This window comes from Anomaloglossus baeobatrachus, chromosome 4 (genome assembly GCF_048569485.1).
Source record: "Anomaloglossus baeobatrachus isolate aAnoBae1 chromosome 4, aAnoBae1.hap1, whole genome shotgun sequence".
NCBI classification, from domain to species: domain Eukaryota; kingdom Metazoa; phylum Chordata; class Amphibia; order Anura; family Aromobatidae; genus Anomaloglossus; species Anomaloglossus baeobatrachus.
In genome coordinates, this window is record NC_134356.1 from 620,123,803 (window position 1) to 620,140,339 (window position 16,537).

A 16,537-nucleotide genomic window follows, 5' to 3' on the forward strand; every position below is an offset into this window, starting at 1 on the left:
TCTGAGTCTTCATTGGGGGACACAGCACCCACCCTGCTTGTGTTTTTTGTTACATATTACCTGCCGGTTGCCTCAGTGGCCATATTCCCAGGCCACTGGTCGCACGACTAATTGGTTATAGTTTTTACCTTGTCTTTTCTATGGTTGTTTGGTTCTCCTCCTACTGCTTGTGCACTAAACTGATTTGAGTCCGCCTCCGGCTCAGGGTGTATACTGCTGGGGAGGAGCTAACTTTTTCTGTCTACTTAGTGTCAGCCTCCTAGTGACAGTGTTATGGATGGGATTAAATGCATATTGAATCCATATTGAATATAATCAGGAAAATGCTGGACTAACAAAAATGGCCTTGTGATTTAGCTTCTTCTTTCTAAACCCACCCATGTCTGGAAATTGCAGACATGGGACTTTCCACTAAATCATAAGACGAGACATACTTTTATTTTAATACATGCTGAGTTAGCTTAATATAAGATTATGAAATGCATACATATATATATTACTCGATGTAAGCTGTTTTTGTAAGATTAACCAATAGGATTATAGTAGGCACCCTTGGCCCTCAGCCAAGGGTCTTTTGATATTATACCCTTTACTTCCCTTAATAAACTTAGAATTCTACATCCATCATGACTGGCTGTCTTTGATTTGTGTAGATATAGATATCGCATGCGATATAGGTCTTTAATAATAGATTTGGAATACAGGTGTCAAAGGGATAGATGCGTATCATATGAATGGCATCAACCTAAATTAAGGCTTTAACATTTGGCGCCCAACGTGGGGCCTAGCTGTGGCACACACAATACATGCTGACCTGTGGTTACTTGTCGCGGTGTACCTCAGCCACTCTAACCAGAGATTTGAGTCTGAATACCCGGTTTCCAGAGCAAGTTTGTCTTCATAGGTCATGTCTGTCATGTATCTTGCCCCTCTCATCAGTTCCCTCATCTGTATATCCCAGGTGTGGTGTGAAGGCTTGTTCACTATGTCTTTGAGCCAAAACTTTCCTGTCGCAGTAGGTACAGGTATGTCCCCATATGTGCTCAGTACATACAGTCCTTGGTCACCTTCAGAGGGATTCTCGATGTTTAAATACATAGTCATGCACCCATCTATTGGACAGTGAAGGTCTGTGTCTTCTCCATCTCCGATGCCCCTTTCTCCCCTGAATCTGCCTTTGGTCAGTGTCATGCGATCCAATAAGCTTTTCCCAAACCTGTCTTTGCGTTCTACAGCTTGAGTGGGCCTGGATCCCCAGTGTGCATTACCGGTGGTCCACCCTACAAAGGACCATTTTTCACAATTTGAACCCCATCCAGTTTCAGCAGTGGTTATACATATGTAATGTGTACCCCGGTGGTGTAGAAGATACTGGTTAGTGGGAGTAGGACATGGGATCACTATGTCGCAGTAGTCAAACTGATATGAGGTGGAGGGAACGGACACATTAAACCAGAAAGTAACCACCCCATTTTCTCTGGATATTGCCCCTTGGCCAGTCACCACCCCCAAGAAAATGGAATGTAACAGACTTAGGTAGAAGATGGGAGACAGCCGTCTCCTGCTCCCGGGTCCGGCATCTTTTTGCAGTGAGATGCGTGGATCCATGTGGGTCTTCCTTCAACTTTAACAGCGGTAGTAGTCGTCAGAAGGACCTGGAATGGTCCGTCGTATCTGGGCTCAAGGGTACGTCTGGTGAATTTCCTGATGAGGACCCAGTCACCTGGTTGGATCTGGTGTGAGCCTTCTAGGTCCTGAGGATCTGGAATGGAAGAGAAAACTCGAGAATGTACTTTAGTCAAATGTTTAGCCAGTTCCACAACAAACTTGGTCAGAGTATCGTACTGCAAGGACAGCTGTTGTGGAAAGTACAACCCTAATCTGGGTGCGCTACCAAACAAGATCTCATAGGGGCTCAGCTTGTGGGCTCCTGTTGGGGTGTGTCTGACACTGAACAATGCAAGGGGAAGACTCTCATGCCATGGCTTCCCTGTCTCCTGCGCTGCCTTAAGCATTTTTGCTTTCAGTGTCCCATTTAACCTCTCAACTTTCCCACTACTCTGAGGGTGATACGGGGTGTGTAGAGCCAATTCAGTACCCAAGGCCTGCCATATCTCTTTGGTCAAGTTAGCAGTAAAAGCAGGGCCCTGGTCACTTTCTATGGTCTCCGGGAGTCCATATCTGCACACTATCTCCGTGAGAAGTTTCTTCATCGTTGTCTTCGCGGATTGGTTCTTGACAGGAAACGCTTCTGGCCATCCGGAAAAGATATCTATCACCACCAAGACGTATTCGAACCCTCCTGAGTGAGGCATCTGGATGTGATCTATCTGTATGCGCTGGAAGGGGTACAACGGCTTGGGTGTACACTTCTGAGGCGTCTTCTCCGTTTTCCCAGGGTTGCATCGGGCGCAGACCAGACATCCCTTCGTGTAGTTTGCTGCTGCAGTGGAAAATCCAGGTGCGTGATAGTACTCTCTCACAAGATTGTGCATCTTCACTTTTGACTGATGTGTAATGCCATGGGCCCATCTGGCCACCATCGGGTAGAGAGCACGCGGAAGGCATGGTTTCCCTTTTTCCAGTATCAGATGCTTCTCATTCTGTACTGCTCCATCTTGGATCCATTTGTCTTTCTCTTCCTTCGAGGCCTGCTTCTGAAGAATGCGGACCATGTCTTCCCAAGACTTTCCATCTTTCCCCTCTTCTTGTTCTTCAGGATTGGTTAGGGAGCATAACTTGGTCACTTCAGTGACGAGTGCTTGTAGTGCTGCTTCTTTGGCTGTTCTGTCAGCGAGAGCATTTCCCAGTGCTTCCTTTGAGGTTCCCCCAGTGTGGGCCTTGACCTTAATCACCGCGACTGTATCTGGCAATAGCAAAGACTCCATCAGTTCTTTTACGGCCTTGTGGTGGCGTACAGGTGTTCCATTTGTGGTGATGAAGTCCCTCGCCTTCCATATTGGTCCATAATCGTGAGCGATTCCCCATGCATAGCGGGAGTCAGAGTAAATGTTCGCCTTCTTTCCAGCCGCCATCTTGCAGGCTTCTGTGAGAGCGCGTATCTCAGCTTCTTGAGCAGACAAGGATGCGGGTAACGCCTGTGTCATCATCACAGCATCTTCTGTTACCACCGCTATCCCCGTACGAAACTGCCCCTCTTTATCTGCATACCTTGATCCATCCACAAAGAGGGTTAAGTCAGGGTCTTCTAAGGGTGTATCTTTCACGGTATCGAATCCAGAGGTTTCCTGCCTCATGAGAGCAAGGCAATCATGCTGTGCTATGCCTGAGTCGACTACCTCTTCCACCAAGGTGTCAGAGGTGGGACACTCCCCCCATGGGAGAGGGAGGAGAGTAGCAGGGTTAAGGACCGCACACCGGGAGATGGTTACGTTGTCGGGAAGCAGCAGGGAGCACTGTAGCCGCAAGTGACGAGCGGAAGAGAGATGCTTCGGCTGAGTCTGTGCCAGGATGGCAGTGATGTCATGTGGAGCCTTGATCTTCAACTGATGACCTAGAACGATGTCAGAGGTCTTGTCCAACAGCAGGTGGGTTGCGAACACCGCTCTCATGCAGGATGGTGCTCCTCGGGCGACAGGATCCAGTCTGGCTGAGTAGTATCCAATGGGCCGCTGTCTTCCTCCGTGAGACTGGGTCAAAACCCCCGTAGCATGTCCTGCTTTCTCCATGACGAACAGGCTGAATGGTTTTTGATAGTCTGGCAAACCCAGGGCTGGAGAGGAAGATATGATATCTTTCAGCTTGTAGAATGCATCTATAGCCTCCTCTGTTAAACTGAATGGCTGAGTCTTCAAACATTCATATAAAGGTTCCATCAGCAGGGAGGCGTCTATTATCCACGCACGACAGTATGACGTCATCCCTAAGTAGGATTGCAGCTGAGTGTGATTTTGGGGAAGTGGTATTTGCTCAACGGCTGACTTCCTATCTGCTGTTAAATGTTTAGTTTGATGCGAGATGCAGTGTCCCAAGAACACGACTTTTTCCTGGCAGAATTGGAGTTTGTTTTTGGAAGCTTTACATCCATTCAGTGCAAGGAACTGTAGCAGGGAGATCGAGTTTTCTCGGGCTTCTTCCAGGGAATCACAGCAGAGGAGAAGATCATCGACATATTGAAGCAAGACCACATTAGGGTGAGTGATCTTCCATGGTTCTAATACATCAGTCATTGCTTGGCTGAACATGGATGGGCTGTTCTGGGCCCCTTGGGGCATCACTGTCCATGCATACTGCTGGCCCTCATGGGTAAAAGCAAAAAGATGTTGACAATCTGCACTTAATGGAACGCTGAAAAAAGCATTTGCTAGATCCACTACGGTAAAACAGGAAGCAGTAGATGGGATGCCAGCCAGCAGTGTATGTGGATTAGGCACCATTGGAGTGTCCAGCACTGTGGCTTCATTCACTGCACGCAAGTCTTGGACCATTCGGTAAGTAACCGGCTCTCCTTTCCTTGTTTTCTTCTTTACTGGAAACAACGGTGTATTGCAGGGAGATTTGGTTGGTATGATCGTTCCATTCTTGAGATAGCATTCTAACTGATGAGAGATAGCAGCAGACTGCTGAATTGAGAGTGGGTACTGTGGCTTGCGGGGGAGTAAGGCTCCTGGTTTAAGCTTCACCTCCACTGGTTGGACTGGCAGTCTTCCAACATCTTCTGGACCTTGTGACCAGAGTATATCAGGGACTTGTGATAGCCAGGTGTCAGAGGTGGGCTTCACATCTTCGGATGTACAGAAAAGACCGAACACTTGCGACACTTCTTCCTGATCCAGGGGGGTAGTTAAAGAGACAGTACCATCGTTGTTGAAAGAGATACGAGCATGTAGTTTCCTGAGCAGGTCTGTGCCTAAAAGATTCACTGGACATGTGTTGGATACCACAAGCTGTGAAAGCATGCTGTGTGTAGGTTGCAGGCTGAGATTCAAAGGACGTGTCATTGGAGTACTTCGGGTGGTTCCATCAATACCCACACATGGGACAACTTCATCTGTGAGACAATCTGGGTCAGGTAAATCTGCATACCTAATGACGCTTCTGGCTGCACCGGTATCCACCAAAAAGGGAATGGATTTCCCTTCTACTTCCACCTGTATGGTAGGAGTAGGACCGCTAGCTTGCTTGGGAGTATGATTGTATAGCAAGTTAAAAGACGGTGGTGGATCCAGCTTGCCAATCTCCTATTGGAGAGGTGGGGGAGGAGGTAGATCAGCTGATGATTGCTGCTGCTGGTCTGTGGGACCCCTCACGGGGGTGGACTTGGTGTCATTGTGCTGAAGTACTGTCCTGCAATATCTTCGTATATGACCAGTCTGTCCACACCTGTAGCATGTTCTACCTTTCTTGAGGTGTTGGAGCTCCTGGTTCTCCTTGGGCGACTGTGCAAGTAACACATTTGTACGTGGTGTAGACTTGGATACTGCCAGATTCATTTCAACACCTCTTGCTATCTGGAAGAGAGTATCTTGATCTTTTACCCTGTAATCAGGGGTTACTAGCTGCAGTTGTTTGCGTATGGGCTCTCGGAGACCAGAGACAAAGGATTGCACCCATGTCTGTGTATGGGCTTTTTCTCTATAACTGAACCCCAAATCTAAAAACAACTGATTCAGCCGATGATAGAACTTTTCAACTGTCTCTCCCTTTTCCTGGACCATGTCTTGTAGAGAGACAGACTGGTGTGTAAGACGTTCCTTTGCCCATTCACATAACCTGTGACAGAACTGTTCCCCCGACTCATATGTCTGCAAATAAGCTGGGGAAGCACCAAACCCCAATTCTAAACCCGACTCCATTACTGGCCAGAAGGAATCCCCAGCTTTAATTTGGGCGAGCCCATATAAATCAGAATATGTGGCAGAGTGAGTTTTCTGGATTTGGCACATCTTTCTATAGAAAGGCATCGGATGGGTATCAGGATCAGGAAGGGAATTTACTAAAACTGCCGCCTCCTGTGGCTTCCATGTCACATATTTGGGGCGTTCTTGTCTGTTTTCGGCACCAAGTCTGTAACTATCGTGATCATGGTGCGATGCCGTGTGTGGGCTGTCATCCTCAAATAAGGGCAGCACCTGTAGTTTTTCTCCATAGCTGGAGATTGTGGGTTTTGTCTCTACTGGGGACAGTTTTGGTGGTGGGGATGTATCAGCATCGTCATATTCCTGCTCCCCCTCGGTGCCGTCTGCTGCTCCAGCCACAAATAGGCCAGTGGCCTGGTGTCCTACATTTGTTGCTGAAGAGGAACTGGGTGCGGCCCGCCCTGCAATGGCGTCTGCAGAAGCTAGGGAGTAGTGATGTGTCGTTCGCGAACGAGCCGATTCTTTGAGCCGGCTCTTTGAAGTGAACGATATGAGCCGAATCATCAAAGTGAACGAGCCATAAAGAGCCGCTTTTTTTTTTTTTTTTCTCTGCTTCAGGGGGAAGCAGGAGATAAGGAGAAGAGTAAAGTAAACACAAGCTCTGGGCAGGAGCTGACATTTAAAGCTATACACACATAGTGGTTCTTCCTTAGTTCAGTGGGCACAATTGAGTACCAGGGAATGATGTGGTAGGGTTAAGTTTTTTTACTTTGGCTGGCACATATGGTAATGTGTAGGAGGAGAGGGGCTCAGCTTGTTTGCTGATAACAATGATCATCTTCTCTAGGTATTAGTCAGGGTTCAGGACCACTACAGTAAAGACCTGGCCAGTTTGTACAGTTTATACAGAAGTGTATACAGCTTCAATCATTGTATAGAGTTAGTAATAGAAGTCAGCACTTAGTGTCCAGTGTGTGCAGAGCACAGATGACCCCTGACATGTTCATTTAACCCTGTAAGGTTTTCTTTCTGGCATAAAAAAGAGAAAATCATTGATAATAAGCCATGTCTCCATTCCTTCAATGTTTAGTGGAAGCTGCTCTGTGTGTGTGTGTGTGAGTGTCTGTGCATGTGTGTGTGTGTGTGTGTGTGTGTGTGTGTGTGTGTGTGTGTGTGTGTGTGTGTGTGTGTGTGTGTGTGTGTGTGTGTGTGTGTGTGTGTGTGTGTGTCTGTGCGTGTGTGTGTTATTTTTTTTTTGTGACCACAATTGATATTTTTTTACTAGTTTGGTGACTACATACAACATATTCATTAGCCTCTATATGCATGTGTCTGTGGCGTTGTGGTGTCACAATTCTCGCAGTTAAGACTTTTTTTCTATTTCTGTTAACAAATCCTGGTATTTTTAGATGTAAATAGATCTGACATCTGCACACAACCCCTATACATTTGTTTTATGTGCAATACTACCTCAATGACATTTATTGTCACTTAACTGTTAAAAAAGTTGGTATGTAACTAGTGTTGCATTGCCATATTGTGTTCCACTTGCTGGGATTTGTAGTGCTGTGCACCACCAGCAGAAGTTGGACCCATGCTGTTAGCATTTAAACATTTCTGTTCCAGGTTGTGTTGAAATAAACTGATTTTGCTATTCAGTATCCTATGCTTCCATATTTTGGTGTGCGTACAGTATGTGTGTACAATGTGTGTGTGTATGTGTGTCCTTTGTGTTCAGTATGTACAGTGCGTGTGTGTGTGTACAGTGTGTGTGTGTACAATGTGTGTCCTTTGTGTTCAGTATGTACAGTGTGTGTGTGTACAGTGTGTGTGTGTGTACAATGTGTGTCCTTTGTGTTCAGTATGTACAGTATGTGTGTACAATGTGTGTGTGTATGTGTGTCCTTTGTGTTCAGTATGTACAGTGCGTGTGTGTGTGTACAGTGTGTGTGTGTACAATGTGTGTCCTTTGTGTTCAGTATGTACAGTGTGTGTGTACAGTGTGTGTGTGTACAATGTGTGTCCTTTGTGTTCAGTATGTACAGTGTGTGTGTGTGTACAGTGTGTGTGTGTACAATGTGTGTCCTTTGTGTTCAGTATGTACAGTGTGTGTGTGTACAGTGTGTGTGTGTGTACAATGTGTGTCCTTTGTGTTCAGTATGTACAGTGTGTGTGTGTACAGTGTGTGTGTGTGTACAATGTGTGTCCTTTGTGTTCAGTATGTACAGTGTGTGTGTGTACAGTGTGTGTGTGTGTGTGTGTGTGTACAATGTGTGTCCTTTGTGTTCAGTATGTACAGTGTGTGTATGTGTGTCCTTTGTGTTCAGTGTGTACAGTGTGTGTATGTGTGTCCTTTGTGTTCAGTATGTACAGTGTGTGTATGTGTGTCCTTTGTGTTTAGTGTGTACAGTGTGTGTATGTGTGTCCTTTGTGTTCAGTATGTACAGTGTGTGTATGTGTGTCCTTTGTGTTCAGTATGTACAGTGTGTGTATGTGTGTCCTTTGTGTTCAGTATGTACAGTGTGTGTATGTGTGTCCTTTGTGTTCAGTGTGTACAGTGTGTGTATGTGTGTCCTTTGTGTTCAGTGTGTACAGTGTGTGTATGTGTGTCCTTTGTGTTCAGTATGTACAGTGTGTGTATGTGTGTCCTTTGTGTTCAGTATGTACAGTGTGTGTATGTGTGTCCTTTGTGTTCAGTGTGTACAGTGTGTGTATGTGTGTCCTTTGTGTTCAGTATGTACAGTGTGTGTATGTGTGTCCTTTGTGTTCAGTATGTACAGTGTGTGTATGTGTGTCCTTTGTGTTCAGTGTGTACAGTTCGTGTATGTGTGTCCTTTGTGTTCAGTATGTACAGTGTGTGTATGTGTGTCCTTTGTGTTCAGTGTGTACAGTGTGTGTATGTGTGTCCTTTGTGTTCAGTGTGTACAGTTCGTGTATGTGTGTCCTTTGTGTTCAGTATGTACAGTGTGTGTATGTGTGTCCTTTGTGTTCAGTATGTACAGTGTGTGTATGTGTGTCCTTTGTGTTCAGTGTGTACAGTTCGTGTATGTGTGTCCTTTGTGTTCAGTGTGTACAGTGTGTGTATGTGTGTCCTTTGTGTTCAGTATGTACAGTGTGTGTATGTGTGTCCTTTGTGTTCAGTATGTACAGTGTGTGTATGTGTGTCCTTTGTGTTCAGTATGTACAGTGTGTGTGTACAGTGTGTGTATGTGTGTCCTTTGTGTTCAGTATGTACAGTGTGTGTGTACAGTGTGTGTATGTGTGTCCTTTGTGTTCAGTATGTACAGTGTGTGTGTACAGTGTGTGTATGTGTGTCCTTTGTGTTCAGTATGTACAGTGTGTGTATGTGTGTCCTTTGTGTTCAGTGTGTACAGTTCGTGTATGTGTGTCCTTTGTGTTCAGTGTGTACAGTGTGTGTATGTGTGTCCTTTGTGTTCAGTATGTACAGTGTGTGTATGTGTGTCCTTTGTGTTCAGTATGTACAGTGTGTGTATGTGTGTCCTTTGTGTTCAGTATGTACAGTGTGTGTATGTGTGTCCTTTGTGTTCAGTATGTACAGTGTGTGTATGTGTGTCCTTTGTGTTCAGTGTGTACAGTGTGTGTATGTGTGTCCTTTGTGTTCAGTGTGTACAGTGTGTGTATGTGTGTCCTTTGTGTTCAGTATGTACAGTGTGTGTATGTGTGTCCTTTGTGTTCAGTGTGTACAGTGTGTGTATGTGTGTCCTTTGTGTTCAGTATGTACAGTGTGTGTATGTGTGTCCTTTGTGTTCAGTATGTACAGTGTGTGTATGTGTGTCCTTTGTGTTCAGTATGTACAGTGTGTGTATGTGTGTCCTTTGTGTTCAGTGTGTACAGTGTGTGTATGTGTGTCCTTTGTGTTCAGTGTGTACAGTGTGTGTATGTGTGTCCTTTGTGTTCAGTATGTACAGTGTGTGTATGTGTGTCCTTTGTGTTCAGTATGTACAGTGTGTGTATGTGTGTCCTTTGTGTTCAGTATGTACAGTGTGTGTATGTGTGTCCTTTGTGTTCAGTGTGTACAGTTCGTGTATGTGTGTCCTTTGTGTTCAGTATGTACAGTGTGTGTATGTGTGTCCTTTGTGTTCAGTATGTACAGTGTGTGTATGTGTGTCCTTTGTGTTCAGTATGTACAGTGTGTGTGTGTACAGTGTGTGTATGTGTGTCCTTTGTGTTCAGTACGTACAGTGTGTGTGTACAGTGTGTGTATGTGTGTCCTTTGTGTTCAGTATGTACAGTGTGTGTGTTGCACATATAGTGACAGGCAGCACAGTAATTGCAACTCGCCTTTATTTTCAGGAATTATAATCTTTTGTAGGAGCGACACATATCAGAGCACTGACTAATGTAGAAAGGACATGTACAAAAAACAGCACATAAAAGAGGAGCGAGGGCCCTGTCCAGAAGAGCTGACAATCTGAGGAAACGGAAAAAATAATGCTAAAAACTTTTTACTGCTTCACTAGATACATACAAGGGTGTAGAATGAGGTTCCCAATGTACAGGGGAGGTTCTGTATCATCACAAGGTGTAGCAGAGGGTTTTTTTTTAAAAAAGAGCCGTTTTTTGAGCCGAAAGAGCCGATTCTTTTTGGTGAGCCGAGCCGAATGAGCCGGCTCATCAAAAAGAGCCGGACTGCCCATCACTACTAGGGAGGCCGGGACGAAGGGCATGCCTTCCCTAGTTACAACAGGAAACAGGGAGGTGGCCTTGTGTGGGCGGGGAGCCCCACACACTGCACAAGTTTCTCTCCAGTTAGGATTTTGGGTTTGACAAACTACACAAGTCCAACCCTCTGAGGATGACATATAGGGTGGTGGGCATTGCTTTCTAATGGGCTTGGCCACTTCCTGAGGAGCCATTTTCTGAGCTGGTGCAATATAGAAATATCTACCATCTCTATCCCATTCCTCTTTCCAGGCCAATCTTTTAACGTCCTTTGACGTTCTATACCATGCCTCAGCATCCATAAGGAGATCTTTATCTTTCAAGATCCCTCGCTTATTTGACAAAACATCTTTCCATTCCTGCTCCTCTAACCTGCCTTTTTTGGCAGTAATTCCTGCCACCTTCAAGAGCGACTTCATATTTTTGACATACTTCCTTCCTTCTCGTTCGCTTACTAATTCTTCTGAAGATAATCAAAAAATTGTGTAGATATAGATATCGCATGCGATATAGGTCTTTAATAATAGATTTGGAATACAGGTGTCAAAGGGATAGATGCGTATCATATGAATGGCATCAACCTAAATTAAGGCTTTAACAACAGCAGCATAACCCATGGTCCTGTGTCCCCCAATGAAGACTCAGAGAAAGAGATTTTACGGTGAGTACACAAAAATCCTTCTTTTATTTATCTGATGAGTTGCATAATGAATAGAAAATATAGTCCAGACATTGACGAGGTTAGAAATAATGATTTTTACTTGAAATAATAATTTTATCCTTCAAACTTTGCTTTCATCACAGAATGCTCCTTTGCAGCAATTCCAGCTTTGCAGACCTGGAGTGATAGCCTTCCTTATTCAAAATCCCTTTTACCTTGTACAAATCTCCCACTTTACCAACACCAAAGCAACCCCAGACCATCACATTACCTCCAGCATGCTTGACAGATGGCGTCACGCACTCTCCAGCATCTTTTCAGTAGTTCTGCATCTCACAAATGTTCTTCTGTGTGATCCAAACACCTCAAACTTCAATTCGTCTGTCCATAACACTTTTTTCCAATCTTCCTCTGTCCAATATCTGGGTTCTTTTGTCCATATTAATCTTTTCCTTTTATTAGCCGGTCTCAGATATGGCTTTTTCTTTGCCACTCTGCCCTGAAGGCCAGCATCCCGGAGTCGCCTTTTCACTGTAGATGTTGACACTGGCGTTTTGTGGGTACTATTTAATGAAGCTGCCAGCTGGGGGGACCTGTGAGGCGTCGATTTCTCAAACTAGAGACTGTAATGTACTTGTCTTGTTGCTCAGTTGTGCAGCGCGGCCTCCCACTTGTCTTTCTACTCTGGTTAGAGCCTGTTTGTGCTCTCCTCTAAAGGGAGTAGTACACATCGTTGTAGGAAATCTTCAGTTTCTTAGAAATTAAGGATATTCCATGTGAGAAATTGCTAAGAACAAGAATAGACTGTCGAGTTTCACATGAAAGTTCTCTTTTTCTGGCCATTTTGAGAGTTTAATGGAATCAACAACTGTAATGCTCCAGATTCTCAACTAGCTCAAAGGAAGGTCAGTTTTATAGCTTCTCTAATCAGCAAAACTGTTTTCAGCTGTGCTAACATACTTGCACATGGGTTTTCAATGGATTTCTAAACATCCATTAGCCTTCTAAAGCCTGCTTTACACGTTGCAATTTCACATACGATATCGTATGCGATTTGCAACGCCCCCATCGTATGTGCAACACGTTCAATTTGTTTAACGTGCCGCACATACGATTAACCCCCCGTCACACGTACTTACCTACCATACGACCTCGATGTGGGCGGCGAATGTCCACTTCCTGGAGTGGGAGGGACGTTTGGCGTCACATAGATGTCACGCGGCAGCGGAGGGGCGGATCTGAGCGGGACGTAAACATCCCGCCCACCTCTTTCCTTCCGCATTGTGGGCCGGGAGCCGCAGGAGGCAGGTGAGATGTGTTCATCGTTCCCGGGGTGTCACACACTGCGATGTGCACTACCCCGGGTACGATGAACAATCAGAACGACGTGCATGCGATGAACGTTTTTTCGTTCAATCGCAATTGCACGTTGCTGTCACACGCTACAACATACCTAACGGTGCCGGATGATCGTCACTTACGACGTGACCCCGCCGACACATTGTAAGATATCTTGTAGCGTGTAAAGCGGGCTTAACACAGCAAACACAATGTACCTTTAGAACACTGGAGTGGTGGTTGTTGGAAATGGGCCTCTATACATCTTTGTAGATATTGCATTAAAATCCAGACGTTTGCAGCTAGAATAGTCATTTACCGCATTAACAATGTATAGAGGGTATTTCTGTTTAATGTTAGCTTCATTGAAAAAAAAAAAAGTACTTTTCTTTCAAAAATAAGGAAATATCTGTGACCCTAAACTTTTGAACTGTAGTGTGTGTGTGTGTGTATATCTATATATAATATATATAATAATAAGTTTTATTTCTATAGCGCCAACATATTCCGCAGCGCTATACAATTCAGAGGGGACATGTACAGACAATATGAGACAATACAAAATAACAATATTAAGATACCAGGAGGAGTGAAGGCCCTGCTCGTAAGCTACAGTCTATGAGGAAATAGGGGAGGCGCAAAAGGTGATATCTATATCTGCACCCTTCTTTAGCTCTATAAGGCCAAAGCTGTCAGAGAAGAGGTGAAGGTGTAGATAGAGAGAAAACAAGTAGGTGGGAAGGTGCACGTGAATGTTTGGTCACATTCAAGAGTGTTTAGGCAGTCATTCTGTGCTAGCGCACTCCCTTTAAAGGGAATCTGTCAGCAGGTTTTTCTATATTATCTGTGAGCAGCATGTTGTGGGGTCTGAAATCATGACTTCAGCACTGTTTCACTTGCTGTCATTTTAATGATGGCACCGTTTTTTCTGCTACAGATCTAGCAGTGCTCAGAATGCTAAGCACTCCACCCTCTCCACTGATTGACAGCTCTATGTGTACACAGTACCTACACAGAAAGCTACTAATCTGTGATGAGGGTGGGGGTACACAGGGCAATTGACTGGGAAGTAGAAGACAACTGGTCCTGTACTGATAAGCTCTTGCTGATAAAACACTGATTATATTGAAACAGCAGCACACGGCCCATTAAGTAACACATCTCTGGAATCGGGGTCTGTGCTGCTGTCAGATTACACAGTGAAAACCTGCTTACAGATTCCCTATTATGTAGTTAGTCCGTCCTCCCAGCAATGTAGAGAGCTGGAGATCTGCACTACAAGATGTTATTGAAATTCTATCTTCATACTTTTATTTTTAAGTCTATTATTTCTAGTTGGCTCTTAATACACATTAGATGAAAGTCCAAATCTGATCATTTCAGTGGGACCGAGCAGCTATTTTATGTTTGCGTTTGTGCCAACCCCTTCCTCAACAGCAGATAATGGAGAAATAATGATTGGGCATACTGGATTTCCACATGTCCAATCCTTTGGGTGTTTCTCACTGCAGACTCCTGACCATAGCTTATTCTTCTATACCCATTGAAATGTAATGTGCAGCCTACAATGAGTGGGTATGGGCATGTGGGGGTCCCGTGCCTTGGTGTAGAGGTCGGGGAAGCGGTTATTCTTCCTATACACCTGGCCATGTCGCTGACTTTCTTTTTTGTTCTCCATCAGGAGCCAAGAGAACACCTCCCAGGCGGACTCTGACAGCTACAATGGCGCCGTGAGGGAGAACTACACGTGGTCGCAGGATTACTCTGACCTGGAAATAAAAGTGCCGGTGCCGAAGGACGTGGTGAAAGGCCGACAGGTGACTTGTGCTCTGCTGTCTCAGGTCTGAGGCTGACGTGTGCCCACGGCTCCCAGTAGAGGGAGATATAGACTAATAGAAAAACCAGACGGGAAATTGCTTTAAGCAGACACAAAGGATTTTGAGGCGTCTAAGTGGTTTTTATTCATCTGCAGATGAGAACCAGCACACGTCTCATCCTCTGTAGAAAAACCTTCACAACCTGCCCGCATCGTATTGTCTGGTGTAATAGAGCCGTATTCCCTTTTCACACACCGGCGCAGAATCGGTAGTGCCAACGTGCCAGTCATTTATAGGAGTAATTACCAGCCCCTGTGTCGGCTAACTCAGTGCCCCGTCAGCCGGAGACCCCACACACGGACTGCGCGATGAAGATCTCTATAACAGAGCTTTAAAGGGGTTGTCTAATAATGGATGAAATGTGGACAAAGGGAAGTAATGCTGAAAAAAACCAAAAAGATATGTGTTAAAGCCACTGTTGCACCGTTACTGCTTTCCAGCTTTCTATTTACGGGGCAGCGGTGACGTCCTATCTATAACCCATCACCGGCCTTAAAGGGAGACTGTCATTAGATTTGGCGGCTATAAGCAGTGGCCACCACCAGTGAGCTCTTATATACAGCATTCCAGAATATTGTATATAAGAGCCCCCAGGGTGCTCTGTAGAACATAAAAATCACCTTTATAATACTCACCTAGGGGTGGTCCGGTCCGTTGAGTGTTGCTGCTCTCCGGTCCAGTACCTCCTCTCTGCGGTCATCTCCGTTCTCCTCCTTCTAAGGCCCATGTGCATGATGCATCCTACGTCATGCACACTAGCCGGCATTGAGATCCTGCGCAGGCGCACTTTGATCTTCCCTGCTCAGAGCAGATCACCGTATTGTAGTGCGCATGCGCGGGCGATCTTTCACCTTTCAGCAGGGCAGATGAAAGTGCGCCTGCGCAGGAGCGCAATGCCGGCCTGTGTGTACGACGTAGACACGTCATCCATACTGGGAAGAAGAAGGACGGAGATCGCCGCAGAGAAGAAGCACCGGACCGGAGAGCAGAGACACCCATTGGACCGGACCGCCCTCTAGGTGAGTATTATCAAAAAGTGATTTTTACGTTATACACAGCGGCCTGGGCTCTTATATACGGTATTCTGGAATGCTATATATAAGGGCTCACTGGTGGTGGCCGCAGCTTATAGGGGACAAATCTGGTGACCAGTTACCTTTAACAGGAACGCCAAGTAAAATGGCACAAGACCACTGAGGTCTGTGTTTGCCAGCATTATAGAAGGGACATCACTGCCAGCGCTACATATAATAATTAGTGATGAGCGAGTACCAAAAAGCTCGGGTGCTCGAGGCTCGGGCCGAGCATCCCAAGATACTCGTGTACTCGGACCGAGCACCGAGCCCAATGTTATCCTATGGGAGACCCGAGTATTTTTCTGAAATGACCCCCGGCAGCATGTAGAAACCCTAAAAATGTCACAAAAGTCTCAGAAGAGTGCTCAAATGACATGGCAACAGCATGGGGAAGACCCCCTTGAAGCATTTATCACTCAAAAGTCACAGCTGTGAACAATTTTGTCTGAGTTTTACGCCATTTTTACGGACTCACCAGAAAACCTTCCAAAATGACACCAAAATGAATTTTCATGGCGGAAATGTTAAGGGCACATACCCAATAGTGAGATAGAGCTGGTGTATGTTACTTTCTTTGTCGCTCCATTGGGAGACCCAGACAATTGGGTGTATAGCTTCTGCCTCCGGAGGCCACACAAAGTATTACACTGAAAAGTGTAACCCCTCCCCTCTGCCTATACACCCTCCCGTGCATCACGGGCTCCTCAGTTTTATGCTTTGTGTGGAAGGAGGCACACATCCACTCATGCATTCCCATTTTAGTCAGCAGCAGCTGCTGATTTTATCGGATGGAAGAAAAGAGGGCCCCCGGCATGCTCCCTTCTCACCCCACTACGTCGGCGGTGCTGTTAAGGTTGAGGTACCCATTGCGGGTACAGAGGCTGGAGCCACATGCCGTTTTCCTTCACCATCCCTTAGAGGCTCTGGGAGAAGTGGGATCCTGACCGGTCATCCATTCACTGGGACCGGGCTCCCTCCGCAGCCCCTGTGGGAATCTGCCGGACAGGAGTCTATGTATCCTCAGGGACAGGGCCCTGCATCTAAAGGTACTCTGTGTCCCCATGGGGACTGTGCATGGAGCGC

General features: G+C 45.7%; 1 protein-coding gene across 1 annotated transcript in view; it reads left to right on the plus strand.

Annotated features, from left to right (window-relative positions):
* The window catches only part of NUDCD3 (NudC domain containing 3), a 75,912-nt gene that overhangs the window by 37,804 nt on the left and 21,571 nt on the right, over positions 1–16,537 (plus strand). The window contains exon 4 of the mRNA XM_075346278.1: positions 14,183–14,318. Within this exon, the coding sequence (XP_075202393.1) occupies positions 14,183–14,318 (136 nt within the window). The remainder of the gene's footprint in view (positions 1–14,182; positions 14,319–16,537) is intronic.